The sequence below is a fragment of the Sebastes fasciatus genome, chromosome 12, assembly GCF_043250625.1.
Source record: "Sebastes fasciatus isolate fSebFas1 chromosome 12, fSebFas1.pri, whole genome shotgun sequence".
NCBI lineage: Eukaryota > Metazoa > Chordata > Actinopteri > Perciformes > Sebastidae > Sebastes > Sebastes fasciatus.
The window spans coordinates 3,444,831-3,466,353 of NC_133806.1; the positions used below are offsets into that span (position 1 = coordinate 3,444,831).

The window sequence follows — 21,523 nt, forward strand, 5'->3', positions numbered from 1 at the left end:
TCCTCTTCACAGAGTACGCTCTGTTGCTCCGCCATGTTTCTACAGTAGTGTTATCAGGATAAGGATGACCTCTGAGCGAGGCAAACGGCATTACCACGGTTTTTGCACTCGGCGGCTCACGTTACCGCAGTCTTGGAAAGGGAGGAGTGAGCGGAGAGGTGCTGTGGTTGCAATCTGCAACCACATCTCTAGATGCCGCCAAAACCTACACACTGTACCTTTAAATTAACAACAACCACCTTGCTGCGTAGTGGTAGTCTGAACAGTCATTCCTAGCTGTTACCTACCTGATAGCAAACAGTAGAGCACATATCAGTGCTGCTGATAGAGCAACAACGGTGCCGATGAAGACTGGCAGCGAAACTCGACCTGAAGAATCTGTGTGCGAGAGAACAGCAGATTATGTAGGTTAGTCAGAAGCATAAATATATTGGGTATGTTTTTGTGAAGTACGTTTGGACGTACATGAAGCTTTTAGATTCCTCATTATGTCGTCTTAGTAGTAGTACTGTAGGTTGAAACGTTGTTGTAAATGTTTTCATGTTATTTGTAATTAGGTCTGGGCAATATATCAACATTGTATCGATATTGTGATATGAGACTCGGTATCATCATAGATTTTAGATATCCTAATATTGTAATATGGTATTAAAGGTTGCATTACAGTGAAGTGATGTAATGTTTTGAACTTACCAGTCTGTTCTAGCTGTTCTATTATTTGCCTTTACCCATTTAGTCATTATATCCACATTACTGATGGTTGTTTATCAAAAATCTCATCGTGTAAATATTTTGTGAAAGCACCGATAGTCAACCCTACAATATCGTCGCAATATCGGTATGAGGTATTTGGTAAAAATATGATATTGAACTTTCTTCATATCGCTCAGCCTTATTTGTATTAAATGTTTTGTTGTATCAAAGCTTGACAAATCCATCCCAGACATGATAGATGTTAATGATGGAAGCTGAAACCAAGAGTTTGACTAACTAACATATCCATTACATGCATCTCCCCTACAGGATGCAGAACTGTTACAGTGGGAACTTACAAGGCAGTCAGTCTAAACATTTAAGAACAAAAACACTAAATAGAGATATGATATATACTGTGTAGATATAGAGAATACGGCTCTGGGTTCAAGATCAAGTTCATCAAAAGAATTTCAAGAAATCCTGATAGTTTCCGACTAATCAATAAAACCTGTATTTAGCACAAAGGACAGACCTTGACTTTCCACAGATGTTTGAGGCTCAAGGCTGTAGATATAAAACCGTTGACTGGTAGATCCCAGAGAGTTGGAGCTGCTGCAGATCAAGGTGGAAAGATTCCTCTCCTGTGGTTGATTCACAGTGATGATGCTCTTCAGACCTGTGTCATTCAGAGGCTCATGGCTGATTGCAAACCTGTCAGAGCGATTGACAGATAACCCATCCAAATACCACTGTAAAGAGGGAGAGGGATTTCCCACGGTCCTGCAGGAACAGTTGAGCTGGGCTGCAGCTTTGGTGCAGTCAGGTGAGGGCAGGATCTGTGGAGCAACTGTAAAGAATGGACAGGAAATTTAAGAGTTAAGTCAAGTTGAGTCAAGGAAGGTTATAAGTTAATATAAGAAAATAGTTAACTTTTAATGGGAGTGGAGGTGAAAATGTGACTGTAATCAAATTGTCATCCATTTCATGTGTTTAAATTTGGTTTCATGGCTTTTACTTTGTTATTTCCTGAAAAAACGGAAGTGTCAATATTTTACAAATGACGAATGAACTCACATGAAATATCAGCTGTTAAATTGGGGCTAACAGCTGACTCAGTGCTGCCATCTTGTTTGTTGTAGACGGCAGTACAGGAGATTGTCTTTCCATGATGGTGGTGAGAAGCAGTGAAGATCACAACAGAGGTCTTGACTTTAGTTTTGTCCTGATTCTCCTGCAGTGTCTCCTGACCGTCACCCAGGCCAGAGGTCCATGTCAGAGTTGGAGGATGAGACGGACAGGGAGCTGGAGCAGAGCACATCAAACTCAATGAGGTTCCCTGCTTCACCTTCAGTGTGGACGGAGTCAGAGTCGGTCTGGGAGGATCAGCTGGTGGGGAGGTACATATGAACCAGTCACTAAATAAACAGTCATTCCTCTCCATTTTTATGCTATTTGTCAAATGCAATGAATGCAAAACAAGGTCACAGCAGTTCAACAATGGAAATGAATGACTGAAAGCAAGTAAACAGACTTTAAAACCTACCTTTGACTGAAATAGAGATTTTTTGTTGAGCAAAATTATATTTCAGATCATTGTTGCATTCTACTCTGAAGTAATAGTTATCACTGTAATCAGGTTGCATGTTGTTCAGGGTTGTGGTGCAGTCTTTTCTTGTCAAGTCTCCTGTCAGTTCTCCTTTTATTGTACTTTGTTGTGGATCACTGCTGTCAAACACAACAGTATTTTTATCATTTCTCCATAGTGCTTTACATGTGCTATCTAAGTTCGATTCATGTTGGGCTGTTACGTCAAAGGAGCAGGGGATGGTCACACAGGATCCACTAAGAACCTCCATAGTTTGCGGCAGTAATGCCTTAAACTCTCCACACAGGGCACCTGAAACACAAGAAACAAATCTAGATAGTTTACAGTAGTGAGGCCATTTTACTGCTCACATGCCTTACTAAATATCTTGTTTTTTGTTATATTTATAGTTATTGATCTATATATAAATTAACCCCAACTCACCTTGCAGCAGACAGGCAATCAGAAGGGAATTCAGCGCCCCAGACATGTTTGATCGTCAGGAGAGACGGAAGATCAAGTTTAAAACAGTCTGAAGATTATAGAAGGAACAATTCATATGTTTGAGTCGGTTCATCCATAAAGTAATGTGATTTTTAGAGCAGGGTTTATTTGAAAGTCAATGTCAAATTGGACATTTTAAGTATTCTGACCGACATTTTGTTGAACCTATATCATTTTTTAATCTTCATCAGGGTGGAAAAGCAACATTTAAGACACTAAAATGTTCACCTAAATTCCATACAAATTAAAATGTATAGGTTTTATATAATTTGTTAGCAGCTCTTGAAGGCAGGATGATGCAGTGCACTTATTTACCACACTAAGAAAAACGAGTAATAGATACTACTTTGAAAATTATTACTTGTAAAACAGAAATTGAACAATTAAATTAATAAGTAATTTTTACAACATTTCTTTATATAAAAGTTTGATCATGGTAATATTTATTCAAAGCTCAATACTGGTAGGATGTTTCTGTCTGATCCCACTGTACTGTAGAGATAAAAAATAGTTGTTCTCTCTAAAATAGGGAAGAAACATTAACTGATGTTTATCACACCTTTCATAACATGGTTATGCAGAACATGATAATGATACAAAGGAAAAACAGGAAGTGCTAACAGAAATGGTAACAAAAGGTTGATGTACTCTTTGCTCTTTTATATTTAATTATTTTTAGTTAGCTCATTAATCTGGAGCAGTGTCATTAATGTCAAAAAACACAATCGACTGCCTTCCTAAAAGTTTTAAATTTCAAAATAGAAACTTTGCTCAATTCTCAATGACCATCTGTGAATTTACTTTGCTTTTGTTTTAAAATTTGCAAATATATGATGGTTGATTTAAAGCCTAGTGAACCAACCTTTAACTCAATCAAAGAAATCTTGCCATTTTAATATGTTTATGTTTCTTATGGAAGTTGTAATGACTTACGTTCTCAAGAGGTCTGTTTTGCAAATAGATGAGAGATGTGAAGTTGAAGTCAAGTTCCTTGGAAGTGAGGTTGCATTGTCAAACAGCTGACAGAAAGTATCTTGAAAATGAGGAACTTGCACAAGTGCAAGGAGGTGAGTGGCATTTGCAGCACATTTTTGCCTAATACTGAATGATAATGTCAAAATGTGTCTCCGAGCAAGTGTTCTTTAAAGGAACAGTGTGTAGCATTTACAGGGATCTATTGGCAGAAATGGAATATAATATTAAGTATGTTTTCTTTAGTGTATAATCAGCTGAAAATAAGAATCGTTGTGTTTTTGTTACCTTAGAATGAGCTGTTATATATATCTACATACGGAGCGGGTCCTCTTCACGGGACATTCATGTTTTTGCGTCAGCCACCGTATTTCTTCTACACGCTTGGCACACAGGAGAAGTTTCAGTTGGACGCCATATGCAACCTCACCACTAGATGCTGCAATATCCTACACACTGCACCTTTAAGTTATGAAAACAAAGTGGTGTTCAATAGAAGTCAAAATTCAGAACAGTCTGTAGTTTAATGCTGTTGAATGTCTGAAAATAGGAGTCAACATTACCATCCCATTCTGTTGACCTTTGGTGGTCTCTCTTGACTGGGTGTTTTTAAATCAATCTGTCATTTATGTCCCAATTGTTTAGGGTCTCACAGACTCCGCGGCTGTATGTATGAAAATAACAATACCAAGTAGAATGACACTCAGAGAGCGCAGACCTCCGCCAAGGTGCGTGACTTTAAAAACAGATCACACCTCCCAGCTGGCGGTACCGTGAGGTGGTCGGCTTATTATTAACACGGTGTGTTTCCGTGTAACGTTTCAGCGGATGCTTCTCTCATTCAGCAGCCTTGTTATGTCTGTATAACGTTACACTACGTTGTCTCTCATCCCGTCATCTACCACTTTTTTCTTTCTCACCGCGGACGGCCAGCAGCCGCCGCCGTACCTCGGAGTCTCACCACACATCCATACACGTATCTCTCTGCTCTCAGAAGGGGGCGGGGTCACTCATCATCAACGCGTCATCAGTTACACTGCGCATGTGTTATACCCTGTGGTCTTAATGCTCAGGCTGATCGGCATCCTTAAAAATATTCCTGAATCCAGATCATGATCTGGATCACCACCAAAATCGAATGGAGTGTTCATTGTGCTACACTCCACCCCTCCAAAATATTTCATTCAAATCCATCGCGAACTTTTGGAGTAATCCTGCTAACAAACAGACAAACAAACAAACAAACGCCTTTGGCCTTGGAAGGAGGTAATAATGATTGCAAAAAAAACCACTCTATTTCCTTCAAATATGTGTTTTTCTTTTCATCTGACTTTATTAAAACCCAAAATGTAAAACAAATGTTGAAGTGGTAACCTTTCCCTTTACCACACGTTATAATTATATAATATACAAATGACAAATAGGCATTATTATTACATGAAAACATTTCACGTTTTAAATGTTATCTAGGCTTTGTATGAACAAATATATATTACATTTGTTTATCAAAATGTAGGATATCTTATCCTACATAGTGACGTTAGTTAAGTTTGGAGGAGTCAGTTAAACCCCAGAAGGTTCTACCTCCCTGTTTGACCTCTGAGGAACAAACTGTTCTCCAATAAGAGAAACCTGAATACACTTATTTGGGATCTGGGAGGGAAGGTCTGTGCACAAATTACTCTCAGCACAGATCTCGGATATAGAAAAGATAGAAAATCTGTTGTATTTAATCTGATGTCTGTGATACCACAAACAGAACTTATACATCAAATTCTGTTTAAGTTATTATCTTTTTGTTGAACCTACATATTTTTTTAATCTTCATCACATTGAAAAACAACATTTAAGCCACTAAATTGTTCACCTAAATTCCATACAATTAAAAATGTATAGGTTTTATATAATGTGTAAGCAGCTCTTGAAGGCAGGATGATGCAGTGCACTTATTTATCACACTAAGAAAAACGAGTAATAGATTACTACTTTGAAAATAATTACCTGTAAAACTGAAATTGAACAATTAAATTAATACATTTTTACAACATTTCTTGCAGATTTGACATCAAAATTAGTTGTTCTCTCTAAAATGGGGAAGAACATTTACTGATGTTTCACACCTTTCATAACATGGTTATGCAGAACATGATAATGATACAAAGGAAAAACAGGAAGTGCTAACAGAAAACAGTGACAAAAGGTTGACGCACTCTTTTCCATTACTTATGCGTCACATTCTGTTTGAGTAATTATCTTCAGTCATGAGCGGTCCACAGCTCCAAACCCCGCCCTGGACCCAGATTACTGCCTCACACATACTTAATACAATAACAAACATATAATGAACGAGTCGTAGTGGGTGTTTCTAAATCAATCTGTCATTCAAAGAATAAATTGTGCCTCTGAAACCACAAACATAGCTGACATCTGAAACATGTATCAGTTCAACATTGTATTTGTAAGCAATTGTAAAATGTGTTGAAGTCATAAAGAATCAAGCTAATAAAAACAATGTTCAAGGTAGGGATAGTAGAGTTATCTCTGGTTGGCAGAGTTCTGTTGTAGTTTCATTACAGTACATCCCGACAGTAATCAATAAATCAAATGCTCTGACAAAAAAGAAAAGAAAAACAAACCTGTCCTTTGCAGAAGTGTAATAATCCCGTCCAATCATTTCATACGGCCCGATTTAAATGATTTATCGGGCTACCTGAATGTCTATACCTGCACGCTCTCTGTCCGTGTAGCTTGACAGCTGTGAGTACAAACAATAGCCATGTTTGTTGTTTACGTGTATAGAGTGCTGCAGGGATGACGTACTTCTGTAGGCCAACCAGGAAGTTAGCATCGCCCTGGTTCCCTCGACAGAAAGCCAATGGGATCTTTCCATTGGTTTTGGATTATTGCAGAAAAACACTCTGTTGCAAACAAACATTCATGATACTTTACGTTTTGTTCCGTAAGATAATCTCCACTTTTAGAATTTTTTAATAGTAAATACAATGCTAGAAGTAAAAAGCTAACGTTAGGCTATAAACAAACTATACTGCGGTCGTATGAGCATGAGTATACACAGCGTGAGTATACACAACGAGGCTGTAAAGGAGGACGAGTCGGCGTGATGACGTTTAGTATAGTCTCATTTAGCCAATTGTTAGCAACCGCCTTTTTAAGGCACGTAAAAGCTTCAAAATTCACGAGTTGGATATTTATTGATTTTATATCGTAGAACAAATCGTTGAAATCTCTTAAGCTTGTGTTAACCACAGACCTTATTTCAGGCATCTAACTAAAAACCCATCGACTTTGAGATGAGGGAACCGCAAGTGCTAAAATGCTAGCTCATTTCTGGGTTTTAGGACTCATTCCTGCAGCGCTCTATGATGATATGTTTATGTTCATAATGATAATTTAATTTTGGGGGAGTGGCTTTGGAGGGAGGCCTGAAGCGGCGGGCTGTCAGTGTTTCCGACTTGGCGACTTTCTCGCTAGATTTAGACACTTTTTGGAGCTAGTGCTGCTTACATTGGAAAAGAGTTGTCAACACTGGGCTCGGTTGTTCAGTTGGATCATTTTTAAAAATCTGTGGTACTCCTGCTGATTTCTCAAGATTACCTTTAAGTATGTTTTTTATGTAGTTAAAGAGGGCTCAGGTCTACAGGACCCCAAGCAGTACAAGAGGATTAATATGAATTCCACTCTTACAGATAGAAGTCAGAATGTTAGATGACTCTTGGCCGATGCTATGAAAGCATCAGATGCCTTCATAAGGGCCCAAACCCTTACACACAGTCTGCTACATGACTTGTCTTCCTCTGATCAGATTAGTAGAAGACTTCAGCAACTCCACAATGTTTGTCCGGAGCTCCTGGGCTTTCTCTGCGTTCTCTCCTTTCTCCACCTGTTCTCCTGCCACCTGGAGCCCCTTCAGCACCGACTGCAGGGCGTCTGCATTCTTCACCGAGTCCATCTGGTCTCTGTCTGCCCGGATCTCCTCCACCCAGTCCAAGTACGCCTGTAGCAATCCACGGTCATCCACAAAGTTTGCAATAATCCGGAGTCCCGGTCGACGTTGCTCCAGCTCCCTCAGCCTCTTCCTCCCCACCTCTCCGATGTCATTCCCTACAATACTGATGATGGAGATATATGCATGGTAAGAGTTATTCATTTTCATTTACATTAACTCTCACTAGATGGCAGTGTTTCCATACATTAGAACATCGAGAACACTGAGCAGAAGTCGATGTGTTTTAGTCTTACGTCAGTGTCTTCAGAGAGGTGTTTTTGCTGAGGCAGTGGACAATGTTTTCTGTCCCTCGCTCTGTGATGCCGGTGATGTCCAGATAGAGTTCCTCCACAGTGGTGTTGTGCTCCAGAGCGTTCCACAGCTCCAAAACCCCCTCTGGACCCAGGTTATTGCCACACATACTGTATACATGAGTAGAAGAATTGTGTTGCAGTTGAATACATTTATAGTATAGTGTTTAATGACTCATAGTAAGGGCTTGTAGCCAGAGGGGTTAGGGTATCTGCAGGTCTGGAAAAGTCTTGAAAAGCATTGAATTCAGTCCCCTCAAACAAAGGCCTTAGAATGCATTAAAATAGTCTTGAATTTCATGTCCTTTTTTATGCAGGCTGTCAGGAGACAAAACATTTAGGTCACTCTGATTGGTTGATTATATTACTAGGAATTATTGTTAAAAACAGCTGGGACGTACTGACAGAAATGTGATATAAATTACAGTAAATTCATAATCTTAATAAATACTTGTAGGCATTATTGTCCCCAGTGGTTTTCCATCATTATTTCTCTTATGACTGAACAATAAAAGATATTAAATTGCAATCTGCTGTATGCGGTATTAAAAAGTTCTTCCATTTTTTTTCAAAGTGTTATTATGATAGTTGTAATAAATCCTCTGTAAAGACTTACAAGAGCTTCTTCACTTGGCACTCATTCGATTTCAGAACTGCAGATTCTAAAATAGCTGCTTGCCTGTCCAGGCAGTTGTACCTCAAACTGGAAAAGAAAAGAAAAACATTACGTCGACATTGTTTTTGGCAGTCCATTCATCCCTTTTCAAAAATGCGTATTATGCTCAGGTACATGCATTCTCAGGGTACACCCAGGTTGTGACTATCACAGAGTTATTGGGTAACTGGTAGTTTCCTACCTAGGACCCTATTTTCTCATGTTTTTGTGGATAAGTGACTAATAGGGAGAACAATTTAGGAAATTGGTTCAGTATTGAGGGAGAGCGCTGTAACCCACAGCCGCAGAACGAGCTGTGATGGCAAGTGACCACCGTCAGTTTACGTCCACTAAAAGTGCTTGTTTTTGCCACTGACAGGTTGTTATGATAAGTGACAACATTATGGAAAGAACCCTACAGAGAAATAAAACGTTTTTCTACCTTTCACTTTGTTTATTGTGTCCAAGTCCCGCTCAAGAAGTCTCATTGTGAAATCTGAATATCCGTATACTCTGACTTAAATAAATACTGGCGGCCATCAAATTCAAACACCACATTGTCACATTCATCTAAATATTCAGCCATGGCATTGAAGATATATTAGACAACACTAAGCTACGCTTTCTGTATTCTAACACAACAAACTCTGCCCGGCTGGCACTCACGTTTCCACCATGGATGTATTCCACTATTCCACCGTTGTCTTCCGGCAACACGTCACCTCGCCAGATTTCAAGACAAGACTTCTCCTTGAGCGAGACTCTTTCCATAATGTCAGACACTTATAATAACAAACAGAGCCTGTCATGGCAGAAACAAGCACTTATAGTGGACGTTAATGACGGTGCCAACTTGCCCCAATAGCACCATATTGCAGCCTGTGAGCAGCTGCTGTCTGCAGCGCTCTCCCTCAGTACTGGGCCAATTTCTGAAGTTGTTGTCCCTATTACTCAGTTAGACACAAAAACATGGGAAAATAGGGTCCAAGTTGAAAAATACCAAAGTTAAGGCTGGCCCACACTAAAAGATTTTTCAAATCTTAACAGATTTTGAAAATGTGAGAGACCCCACACATAACGACATGTTATGATACAGTAAATCTAACAGTCTTGTTCCTATAGTGTGTGGTAAGCAATGATTTAGCCAAAACAGCAACAACACCACACATTAACAGATTCCATTCATGAACAACAAGAGTCCCGACTAAAACAAAATGGAAATCTCGCATCATAACGTGACAAACATTGAGTTTTTACACTACTTTGAACTGAAAATTCACCAAGAAAAAAGAAACAATATGGATGAAATCATTGAGACACGTTAAATAAACACTTGTGTTGTTGGCACGAATCAACAAATTAGTCCTCCATTTCTGTGATCCATCTTATTACCACTTCACAACAGGATATCTGATTGTAAATATTGAATATGTTTTATATTTATGATTTGAGATCGGTGCGACCAGGATGGACTTACGAGCCGATCGGGGGATGTAAAAAACACTTAACATACCTCACACCACAGGAATATCCGAAGAAAGATTCTTTAGAACCATCAAAAAATCTGTCTTTGCTGACGGTTGTCAGGAGGGGTGAATCAGGCCCAAAATCGGCTTGATTCTACCCTTTAACACACAGACAGACAAGCATGCAGACACAGGATGAAGATAGAAACTCCACACAGAAAGGCATAGTCAATCAATTACTCACTAGAGAGATTCACAGCGGTGTAGGATTGGTCCCAGTCTGTTTAGTCCTCTGTTTCCAATGTTGGAGTAGCCTAAGTTGAGCTCCTGCAGCTTGTGTGGAGAGAACTGCAGCACGTAGTGCATAGCTGCACAGTCCACAACACTCAGCTTCATCTTAAACAGGTTGAGTGTCTTGATCTCTGGTGCTGCCATGCTGGTGACCTCCTTCATGTGGAACTCCATCAGGCAGTGGAGAAGATTCAGGGCTGCCTGGTTCTTGAGCTTTCTACCCTTAAACTGGTCTTGGAACCACAACCCCAACCTGGCGGGGATGCCATCCCCTTGCTCCATGGTGGAAAGAACGAGGCCATCCAACTGACCTGCCAGCCGAGCTCGGAGCATTCCCATGAAGAAGCGTGTGAACATCTGGAGGCTCTCCAGCTTGTCCGTGTTGAGGTCTGCGTTTTGCAGGGGTGCAGCTGTGGAGGATGGTGGATGTAGCCCAAAGCACCAGAAGTCCAGAGCTTGAATTATGTCTTCCTGGCTGAAGAGATTGATTGCGCAGTAGAGGGCAGCCAGATGTTCTTGAACAGTCAAGTGGAAGAAAGAGAACATCTCCACTGTTTCCTCTTTGAGAGGCTGGAGGATGTGACAGAGAAAGGTGCTCTGAACATCAGCAGGTGTAACACCGTAGTTCTCCAAATCTGCTCTGTCGAACATGATCTTTTTCTGTAGAAGGTTCTCGTAAGCCAGTTTCCCCAGGTTTGTCAGCTGCTGCTTTGCCAGTGAGAGAACCTCAGATCTTGAGGTGCTTCTATTCGCACTCCCCCTCAGCGCATGGTGCTTGACTGCTGTGAACAGGTAGCAGAAGTACACCTCACTGACTGTTCTGGGCGGGTTAAGCTCCAGAGACTTTGAGTCACCAACGTCTTGATTTCCTGAAGAGAAGAACTCCGCCATAGCGGTGCAGATGATGTAGCAATAAAGAGGGATGAAGGACAGCACGAAGAGGTTGTCATTGTTCAAGATGTAATCGTAGACTTTTTCAGCAACTTTTCTGTCTCTGTAGAACTTGGTGGTATATTCCTTCACCTGGTCCTCCTCAAAGCCCAGCACCACACAGCATCTCTGGAAGAAACGCTTGGGAGCTTCAGTAGATGGTCTTGTCGTGAGAATGACTGATGCTTCTGGGAGAAGGCTTCCCTTGATCAAAGCCACCATCATCTCTGACACTGGCACCTTCGAACGAATGTCAATGTTTTTGTCTGGGCCATTCCAGTCCAAGGGGAATTTGAACTCATCTAATCCATCTAAAATGAAGAGCAAAGAGCTCGGTGTAGCGAAAAGATCAGGTAGAGCCGCCTTCAGGTAGCGGAACCGTTCTCCAAGCAGCTCCAATAAGCTCAGTGGCGTTTCAATCAGATTGAGCTCTCTGAAGCGCAGGTCGAAAATGCAGGTGAATTCACGCATGTTCTTCCCAATCGCCCACTCATAGACGAGTCTCTGGACTGCTACACTCTTTCCAATACCAGCGATACCCTTCACTTTAACCCTTTTCGGGGGCCGTCCCGATGGTCCTTGGGGGCCCAGTAAATGGCACGGCCGGATGCGCTGGCAAGCCTGGTGGACATAGATGCGAGCTCGTCTGCTCGCCAGGTCAAAGTACTCATGTTGGCTGCTGTCAACGAAGTCATCATCTTCAGTCACAAAAAGGTCTGTGTAGCGGATCTCGATGTGAGAAGCTGAGTTTGAAGCCTGTCCCTCACCCTCTGAGTAACACTTTAACTGCTCGGCGCGTTTCAGTAGCGTCGTTTTATGGGCAGAAATTGGAACTGCAATGGAAGACAGGAAGATGAAATACATTGTCAAATTACTCCTCTAATACTTTTCTGTAAGATAAATATGTTTGACTTATCTCCTTCAGTTCACCTAACATATTGACATACCTCGGATGTTGGCCAGTTTAACACTCCTGCTAGGTTTCAGTTCTTCTTTAGCTGCACAATGAAGATCATTTCACTTGAATGCATTTTCAAAATAAGGGAACAAGTCAAGTATTGTTTTATCACTAGAAAGAAAACACTTAAGAAATATTAAATATATTATTGTAAAATCTAGTTTTTTGATGAGATAATAAATCCATACCTTTAACCTCAGTAGTCAGGGTAAATCCTTTGTTCTTTCCTTTGAACAGTTTAGCAATGGGGCCTTTAGGCTTCTTCTCTGTGGATGTAATGGGATTCATATGGTAAATAACACATTTTGATAAATATGATATGACGTAGTGTCATTTCAAGTTTGTTTGGATACCATGCATGTGTTCAAAAATGTCAGGTTCACAGGAGACTGTGTTGCCTGAGCTTTCTTCTAATTAAGGCTTCGAAGCTCCAGTGAGAAATATCCAAAGGTATTAGAAGGTATTCAAAGCTTCACGGAGTAGCGCGGCGTGGCTGGCTTGTTCTTCTGTCTGTTTGTTTCCATCTCCCCCATTTCAGTTCCCGAGACAGCAATGCTGCCACACTACTGTACACACACACTCACCTCTACACACAACAAATACCGACATCTGTCTGAGAATAACTAGTAATAATTAATGTTGAATATGAGTAATGAATAATGTTGTGGGGTTATTCCTTATTTCATGGGCTATTTGGGGATTTATACTTTATTATTACATACTTATATGTTAAAAAATAAATAAGCCAAAGTTTTAAATGAACATTTTGACCTGACGTTGGCGCTCGATGACGAGTCAGGGTCATTCATTACAAGAACAAAAAGTCAATAGGATTCATCCACTGGGCACTATGAATCTGTTAAAAAATGTACATGGATCAGTCCTATAGTTGTTGAGATATTTCCCAATCTGGATCCCTAGAGCCATAATTCTCATAGTCAAATATTCTTCATATATGTTCACTCCTTTATTGCCAAAGGCAGTAAAATAAACTTGGCAAGACATCACAGTTAATTGCACCCTGTTAATAATCTTCTCACACCTCTGTTACCCGAGCAGTAAAACTTGATTGTCTCGAGTTCCAATCCGTCAGTTTGTCAACTTTCCTTTCATATTAAATGTACTTGTTAAATAAATAATAAATACTCCACCACCAGTATATTAAAGCAACCTCACCTTCGACTTTTACAGGTGCGGGCGCAGGCTTACTGACGACATCGTCCCTGCAGTGCCTCTCCACCCAGACCTGCAGATCTCTGCAGTAATAATCCTGCACCTCCTTCAGTACCTGCAGGAACTTCTGGCTGCCCTCCTCAGTGGCACACACCATCTCCAGAGCCTGGGCCACGGCATTGGAAGGTGACCTCTCCAGCAGAGACAGGTAGTGGGCAGGGGCAAGCACCTCAGCATCACGCAGCCAACGCAGCAAGGGTGCCGGGTGCTCCAGAGTCCAGTTCAGCAGCAAGTCTCTCTGAGACCGGAGCAGATGCTGAGCTGAGTTCATGGCTTCAGGAAATACTGCGGGGAGGAATAAAATAAATGCTTTACAAGATGTTTTGCTAATAACTTCCATTCAGAAAGCTACGCTATGAAAAGTAAAGGAATTCTGCACAAACACTGCCATGCTCGATGATGAGAATACTTACCTTAAAGAAACGTTTCATTGTAATGTTCTGTGTCACTCTCCCTCCCGTCTAGTTTTGCCATGGCATTCATAGTGTTTGCAGGAAAGCTGTTTGTGTTCCGTCTTAAGGTGCAGGGAGGCGGAGTGCAGTGACTTACTGTCGGCAGCAACTCAAACAACTATTCAACGGGTCCAGAGGTCAAAGCATTCAAGTCTTTGTCCCTGCCTCTGATTAATCGCTTTTGTTTGATCTGGCAGAAATATGCCAATCCCCTTGGGAGTGACTTGGGAGTAACAGTAAAAATATCAAACTGTTGTGTATTTTCATAACAATTTGTGACTTCATAATCTGAAATGCTGGAAAATGAAACTGACTATAACAGTGCTATATTTTTTATAAACACCGATCAACCATAACATTAACAACATTATGACCACTGACAGGTGAAATGAATAACATCGATTATCTGGTTACCATGGCATCTGGCAGTGGAGGGGGGATATATTCAAGCCCCCAGGAAGAGCGCCGGTCGTCCATCCCGACTTTCGTAGTGGTCAAACGGCGGTACTGCAACTTCTGTGTCCGTCACATGATGCCATTGGGCCCAAAAAGACTTTTTCCCATAGATAGATTTTAACAGGATAAGGGCACAGTGAAGACCTGAACACAAGCTGTATTCACAGAGACTTCCCTCTCTGCTAAACAGCCTCGTCCTGCATAAGACAAGTACGCAGTTAAAAGAGCTAATAGAACAATGGCCAAGTGTTCACTGAATTTGTAAAACAATAAGCCTGTTATGTAAGTATGATTGTTAGAAATTTAAAGATAATAATAATAATACATACAGTACATACATTACAGACAGAGAATTGTATTAAAAGTTCCTAAAAATAACTCAATATTCACGGGAAATATTCTGTTCAAAATTCATCGAAATCACTAATTTTACACAAACCTCCTGCAGTTATTGCGTTCACTATTTTGGTTAATTGTACAGTTTATCAGTTGTTTTAGTTAGGGGTCTTCAGTTTACTCAAAAGAGATCCCTTGAGAAAAAAAAGTTAGAACCGCTGGTCTAAACAGTCTCTATAAATACAAAAGTTGTAGCTTGGCACTTTTCACCTTTGCTTCCGTCCTCTTACATAACTGCAGTGACCTACTTACATTGACGGATATTTATTGTCGCTATAAATCAGTGTCAGGCAGAAAGAAGTTAATCATTAATCATTTTTATTCAACTTTCAATGGAACTTTTATGGCTATCGTTTTTATCACACTGTGAGATGTGTGGTCAGTGTCGACAAAGGGGATTAAGAAATGAACACATTTAGTTGTCGGGGCCTTTGAGGAAATGACCAACAGCATGAGGGTGACTCACCCGCTGTCATGAGTTGTCTCTCAGATACTTGCTGAGCTCTTTCTTTCCAAACAATTCCTATAGTTCCACCGCTTGAATGAGCATTTGAATCTTTTGACCATGTGAATGATTGTAAAGTTGTAAACCTACCATTGCTGATTTGTAAAATGAGCTCAGTGGTATGTAATGAATGAATGTAAACAGCATTATATTAAAGATATGGAAAGAGTGATGTAAGAGGAGGCATCAAGTGAAGCCCTCGCACCAGGAGCACAATGAAACACTCCAACTTCCCCCTCTTTGCTCCTCTGTTCATCCTGTCCTCTGTCTGTGCTGGCAGAGCAGGGTTGCAGTCATGCATGTGGACGCTGTCTTTCTTGTGTGTCCTCTGATTTTTGGTGAGTAATTTAATCATTTATGATTTTTTTTTTAGTAATGGATTAGCTTCAGATTTCTGTATAAATTCATTATTCAGTCACATTAACCTCATTAAGTTTCCCCCTGATATCTCTGTTATTATTGCTGTAAGAGATGGAGATGTTGTGAATGTCTCCTGCAGAACATACTGTATTGGATGATTACATTATATTCACAGATGAGGATCATTTCTGTCGCTTTAATAATGCTCATTTACTTTCTCTGTGAAGTTGATGACAGTGTGAGAATACGTATGCAAATGTTTCCAGAAATAATCTAGTTCATTTAGATTTTAAAGTATTTTTCCTACATAATATCCGCTGAGCATAAAACTTAAAGCCTGTAGATTTTCCAAGAGCCAAAAGTGCAGTTGCCTTCTTCCCTTTTCTAAATATACATCTGTTGCGAAATTGTTCTGGGTCATATTGTGCACTTGCAGACAGTGCAGCTAAATACAGCTGGTCTAACCTCGTGTTAGTTCAAAATGTGTCCTTGATAGGGCAGTCAGCCGATTCAATATTTAATTGCCTTGTCTTACACCCTTTAAAATCAAGAAGGCCTTGCATCCCCCGTGAAGCTTTGGCGACCTCTTATGGGGTCAGGACCCCCAGGTTGGGACCCAGTGGTTTAGACGGCTGGTTAATCTGTTTATATACACAATCTAGGGCTGTCAATCAATGAAATAGTTAATCATGATTAATTGCAAATTAATCACACATTTTTTATCTGTTCAAAATGAACCTTAAAGGGAGATTTGTCAAGTATTTAATACTCTTATCAACATGGGAGTGGACAAATATGCTGCTTTATGCAAATGTATGTATATATTTATTATTGGAAATCAATTAACAACACAAAACAATGACAGATATTGTCCAGAAATCACAGGTACTGCATTTAGCATAAAACAATATGCTCAAATCATAACATGGCAAACTGCAGCCCAACAGGCAACAACAGCTGTCAGTGTGTCAGTGTGCTGACTTGACTATGACTTGCCCCAAACTGCATGTGATTATCATAAAGTGGGCATGTCTGTAAAGGGGAGACTCGTGGGTACCCATAGAACCCATTTACATTCACATATCTGGAGGTCAGAGGTCAAGGAACCCCTTTGAAAATGGTCATGCCAGTTTTTCCTCGCCAAAGTTTAGCGCAAGTTTAGAGCGTTATTTAACCTCCTTCGTAACAAGCTAGTATGACATGGTTGGTACCGATGGATTCCTTAGGTTTTTTTCTAATTTCATATCTTTAAAACTGAGCCCGCTACGACCTAAAAATCGCAAGTTGCGGTAATGCGTTAGAGAAATTAGTGGCGTTAAAACACATTGGCGTTAACGCGTTACTAGCCCTAATTCTTTATGATGACCTTTCTAGAAGATCTCAAGGGATTCATTCAGTTAGACTTGTGAGAGCTTTGTAGCTTTGAACAGAAATATTTTAATTGGCCTGCTCTCTGGTAATGGTCTTTGACTTCATAGTGGTCAAGTTAAATCTAGAAAAGACATCAAGACAACATTATGAGGCACAGTTATACGTCTGAATGGCTTGATAACAACCCTGCTCTCTCCTGTGATTTAAAGCTGAGCCTAGAACAAGGCATAGTTACATTGGTAATTGTTTTCCTTTCTCTATCACAGCAGCAGCCTTGTGGAGGGGGGTCCAGGCCGTCTCTCCTGTGCCCTCAGTCCCTGACCATGTCCAAGCGCTGGTGGGCTCCTGTGTGGTGATCCCCTGCTCTTTCACTCTTCCAGCTCCTCATCCTCTCAAGGGGAGGAAGGAGAGGGTGGACGTCCGGCTGAGGTTCAGAGGCGGCGGCCGCTTCTTCCCTCTCCGCAGCACCGCTTTTAACAGCGAGGACAGAGATCAAGTGAGCCGGGATTTCCAAGGCCGGACATCCCTCTTTGGGCGAATCACAGATGGGGACTGCTCAGTGAAGATGGAAAGGATCAGCCAGGATGACTCGCAGGTGTTTGAGATCACTCTGAAGAGAGGTGATGACTTACTGTGGGGGAGGCCAAGGAGCTTCAATCTGGATGTTGTGGGTGAGTCACTGTACTGCCTCTTTATTCTCTTCTCTCTCGAGATACATATCAGTACTAAAACCACAGTAATGATGGAGATTTTCCTCTCTGACAGACACCCCCGAGGCTCCTGTCATCAGCGGCATGTTGTCAGCCACAGAGGGCCAGCTGGTCACCCTGAACTGCTCCGTCCGCTATCACTGCCCCTCCAGACCTCCTGCCCTGCAGTGGAGCTGGGAGAGAGGAGCTCAGCTGAACAGCACTGAGCCTGAGGAGGTACAGACACTCCACCCAGAGCCCCACAGGCCCATGTTACTGGCCCCTCTGTCCTTCACCGTGTCACACCAGGTGAAACCCAGGCTCAGATGTGAAGTCAGCTACCCCGGAGCCAAAGCACTGGCCGTTTCAAAGGATCTGCATGTGACATGTAAGCACAGCTTGGACGAGTATCTTTGTGCCTCTTGGCTCAGTTTACACTAAAACCTTTTTTTCTTTTCTTATGCTCTATAGTTTCACCGAAAGACGTAATGGTTCAGGTCGAGTCCTTGATGGTCCAGGAGGGGGGCAGAGCCTTGCTGTTCTGCTCATGTAAAGCTGACCCTCCTGTGTCTGAGTACCGCTGGTCCTACAGTCAACACGGCCGCACGGTGCACCTCCACCAGCGCACACACTCAGTCCGGGTGTTCAACGTGACCCGGGACATGAGGGTCCGCTGCTCAGCACAGAATCTGATTGGTCGAGGAGAGTCTCGACCCACGCCGCTGAACGTACAATGTAATCCTACTTCCACCTCCGATGGCCATACACACATATATTTGACAACAAGCCTGACCTGCATGTGTTAATAATAGTAACTTTCACTTCCCTCTCTTGTTGAAAGTTTGTTTCAATCTAACTGGTCGGGTGTGGTCACCCTGTAACCGCACCAAACAGTGATGTCACAGTCTACTGAGCGCGCATGGGACACCGACCCGCAATGATTTATACGTGTTAGGACTTACAAACAGTACCTTTAAAAGGTCCATACACAAAAATACCCTTTAAATGGTTCCATATGTACAGAGTAAACACCATCTGGTGAGTTTCAATATCACATACATAAAAAGTACATTTAATGTGCTCCTTCTCTCCTACAGATAAACCAGTCATCCTCCGGCTCTCCTCCAGCTGTGCTGTGGAGGATCTTGAGGTGCTGTGTCGCTGTTCGGTCGACTCCAACCCCAAACCAGCAGTCACCTGGAGCGTGAATGGTACCGTTCCACCTCGTGATTACAACGTGTCGGTAACATCTGAGCCCGACGCGCTAACTGCCACTCTGAGGGGCCGCATGGACAAACCTCAGCCTGTGATCTGCTTTGCTTTCAACGCACTGGGAAATGACTCCATGGTGTTGCTGCAGGGAGGAGAAGGTGTGTTCAAAGCACTGTTTTTTCCACACTAACAAAAAGACAGCAGCTCTGCCTCTTGTTTATTTGCTCTGATGTAGGAACGGTGCTGAAACACCTGTGCTACATGCCGGCAGCTTGGAAACATAAGTAGAAGAGAATAAGCTGCAGAATGCTGCAAAGAAAAAACATATGTTGTTGTACCTTTTATTGTACCGAGTACAGCTTTACAGTTGCTGCAGTCCATTTTATATTTCCTCGTATTGCTAAGTTTGTTACATTTTTAAATCTTTTCCAGATCTAATTAGAATAAATAAGTAGGAAAAATTGTAATTATTATGTTATAGTTTCACATCAGAAGCTGATCCATCGCTGCTCTTTTTGTCCATAAACAGAGACGGCACCTTTGTTGTGGTTGGTGATACCTGCTGTGTCCATCTGCCTGGTCATATTCCTTCTGTCTCTTTTGTTCTACTGCTGCCGAAAGAGAGCCGGAAAGTACGTGATGCAAATCAGCCCTTTAAATGCTCACTTAAATTTGTCACACTTGCTCATTGTGATGTTTCACGCACCTGTTCTGCCCCTCGCAGACATGTCCTGAGTAGACACCCAGCTGTGTACCCTGAAGGATTGGGAATTTATCAGGACCAGATGCCACTCTACATTAACTGCACAGAAGTGACTCATATCTACACCAACGGCAGCTACCAACTTGTATACCAGAACTGCACACCTCTTTTTGTCCACAGTAAGCAGGTAGGTTATGTCCTTGGCATCAGAAGGTATTGCATAAACAAAAATCTCCAAAATCTGTAATTCCCAGATTTGAGGATTAGCATCTAACATCTGTCTTTTTTTTTTTTTTTTCAGATCCGTCCAATGGGCAGAAGAGGTGGGGAGAGACGAAGAGAAGGAGGAGGAGGAGGAGGAGATGGAGGAGGAGGAATGGACAGACGAGCGGGTTTGGGAGTCAGAGGCTTGAGAGAGGTGCAGAGCTCTGCCGGGGCCGATGCAGACACGGCCATCTACCTGGAGATCCTCTGAGCTCACTGTGGAGAAGTAACATGATTCACCTGCTACATTAAACTCCCAGTAGACTTCAGATTCATCCTCACACTGATGGTAATGCATAGTTTATGTAATTTTCAGTTATTGTATATATTGTACATCTATTGTGTGATCTCTTAAATAGACAGTGGTGGTCCATCTTTATCCTAATCTCCAAATTGAACAATTTGTGCTGTGACCTGCCCCTGTGCTCTTTTTTATATATATATATTAAAGATGAAAAGGTTTGATAAAAGAGTGTTTCTTTATCTTTTCATCCTGTGTCTATTTTAAAACACACACAAGCACTCCGATTTGATTTGGTCTTACCAGTCTGCTGCTGCAATCACATTTGCAACAGCAGCTGCAGCATGTCTAACACAAAGTGATCCTCAGACGGTGTTTTAAAGTTCCTCTGGAGGGAGAAAGACCGCAGCGCAATCTGTGATGCAATTTGCATCATTTATTACACAAGTGAGGAAGTGTATCACAGTGCTCATGAGAGAATACATCTTGTCATAGCAGACATGTCATTGCAGGAAGACCACAGGTGTAATTAATAACATTAACAATGGCTCTGTTCTATTAAGCATCCAAGCAAGTATGTTTTGCCAGTGGCAAGGAAGCACAATAGGGCCCTGGGACTGTACCAGCTAAATTTGTGACCAACTATTTATTCGTTTTAAAGGTCCCATATTATGCTCATTTTCATTCTAGTATTTTATGTTGCTACTAGAACATGTTGTAATGTTGTAATGTTCAGAAAACCCTTTATTTTCCTCATGCTGTCTGCCTGAATATACCTGTATTTACCCTCTGTCTCAAACGCTCAGTTTTAGCGCATTGCGACGCAATTGCGTTGCTAGGCAACAGCTTGGGTCCATGTTTACTTCCTGTCAGCTGATGTCATTCACATACACTGCAACCGGAAATAAACTGGGACACATTTAAAATGTTTACGTTTGAAACTGTGAAAAGGTCTAAATATTGTAGATTTGTGACATCACAAAATGACAGAAATCCTAACGGCTTGTTTCAAAAGGACAATTTATGTATTACGAGCTGTGTGTATTTCTCTGTATATTGAGAGTTTTGATAGTTTAACAGTATTTATAAAGCACTTAAACCTGCTTTATAATATAAAAGACCTGAAATATAACTTTTTACAATATGGGACCTTTAATATATATTTTTGTAATTATGCATTTTAATCTTTAACTGCTCAGCTACTCATTTAAAGATATTTTGTCTCACTCACAAGATTTCTGTTCACATCCTGAACGACTGGTGGCGA

The 21,523-nt window shown here is 41.3% G+C and overlaps 3 protein-coding genes across 4 annotated transcripts in view; 1 reads left to right on the forward strand and 2 right to left on the reverse strand.

Annotated features, from left to right (window-relative positions):
• The window catches only part of LOC141778348 (myelin-associated glycoprotein-like), a 36,526-nt gene extending 31,592 nt beyond the window's left edge, over positions 1-4,934 (reverse strand). Inside the window, exons 1-4 of the mRNA XM_074652553.1 lie at positions 3,719-4,934; positions 2,726-2,813; positions 2,240-2,593; positions 1,771-2,082 (exon numbers count right to left, since the gene is read on the reverse strand). Coding sequence (XP_074508654.1) covers positions 1,771-2,082; positions 2,240-2,593; positions 2,726-2,771 — 712 coding nt within the window. The 5' untranslated portion in view covers positions 2,772-2,813; positions 3,719-4,934. The remainder of the gene's footprint in view (positions 1-1,770; positions 2,083-2,239; positions 2,594-2,725; positions 2,814-3,718) is intronic.
• Positions 4,935-5,070: 136 nt separating this feature from the next.
• Positions 5,071-14,193, reverse strand: LOC141778351 (NLR family CARD domain-containing protein 3-like). The gene is made up of 8 exons (XM_074652565.1): positions 14,021-14,193; positions 13,551-13,892; positions 12,563-12,640; positions 12,364-12,414; positions 10,440-12,249; positions 8,691-8,777; positions 8,018-8,185; positions 5,071-7,887 (listed from the first exon to the last, which is right to left on the reverse strand). Exons 2-8 carry the CDS (start codon positions 13,876-13,878, stop codon positions 7,554-7,556), a joined length of 2,856 nt encoding a protein of 951 aa, XP_074508666.1. The 5' UTR covers positions 13,879-13,892; positions 14,021-14,193; the 3' UTR covers positions 5,071-7,553.
• A 1,393-nt stretch (positions 14,194-15,586) lies between these two features.
• On the forward strand, positions 15,587-20,475 carry LOC141778388 (sialic acid-binding Ig-like lectin 5). 2 transcript variants are annotated; one of them, XM_074652614.1, is made up of 8 exons: positions 15,587-15,754; positions 17,417-17,818; positions 17,913-18,224; positions 18,308-18,571; positions 18,934-19,206; positions 19,578-19,680; positions 19,773-19,938; positions 20,053-20,475. In XM_074652614.1, the coding sequence occupies exons 1-8, from the start codon at positions 15,712-15,714 to the stop codon at positions 20,224-20,226; spliced, it is 1,737 nt and encodes a 578-aa protein (XP_074508715.1). In that variant the 5' UTR covers positions 15,587-15,711; the 3' UTR covers positions 20,227-20,475. The 2 variants fall into 2 exon arrangements, with proteins under 2 accessions (XP_074508715.1, XP_074508714.1); XM_074652613.1 differs by having other exon boundaries at positions 15,588-15,754; positions 17,414-17,818.
• Positions 20,476-21,523: the final 1,048 nt, after the last annotated feature.

Coding starts and splice junctions, on each gene's coding strand:
- LOC141778388 (XM_074652613.1), top strand. CDS start 15,712: ATGCATGTGGACGCTGTCTTTCTTGTGTGTCCTCTGATTTTTG. Junction 18,225..18,307: donor AAAGGATCTGCATGTGACAT/GTAAGCACAGCT, acceptor TATGCTCTATAG/TTTCACCGAAAGACGTAATG. Junction 18,572..18,933: donor CACGCCGCTGAACGTACAAT/GTAATCCTACTT, acceptor TCTCTCCTACAG/ATAAACCAGTCATCCTCCGG.
- LOC141778351 (XM_074652565.1), bottom strand. CDS start 13,878: ATGAACTCAGCTCAGCATCTGCTCCGGTCTCAGAGAGACTTGCTGCTG. Junction 12,415..12,562: donor CCTGACTACTGAGGTTAAAG/GTATGGATTTAT, acceptor TTCATTGTGCAG/CTAAAGAAGAACTGAAACCT. Junction 12,250..12,363: donor TAAACTGGCCAACATCCGAG/GTATGTCAATAT, acceptor CTTCCATTGCAG/TTCCAATTTCTGCCCATAAA.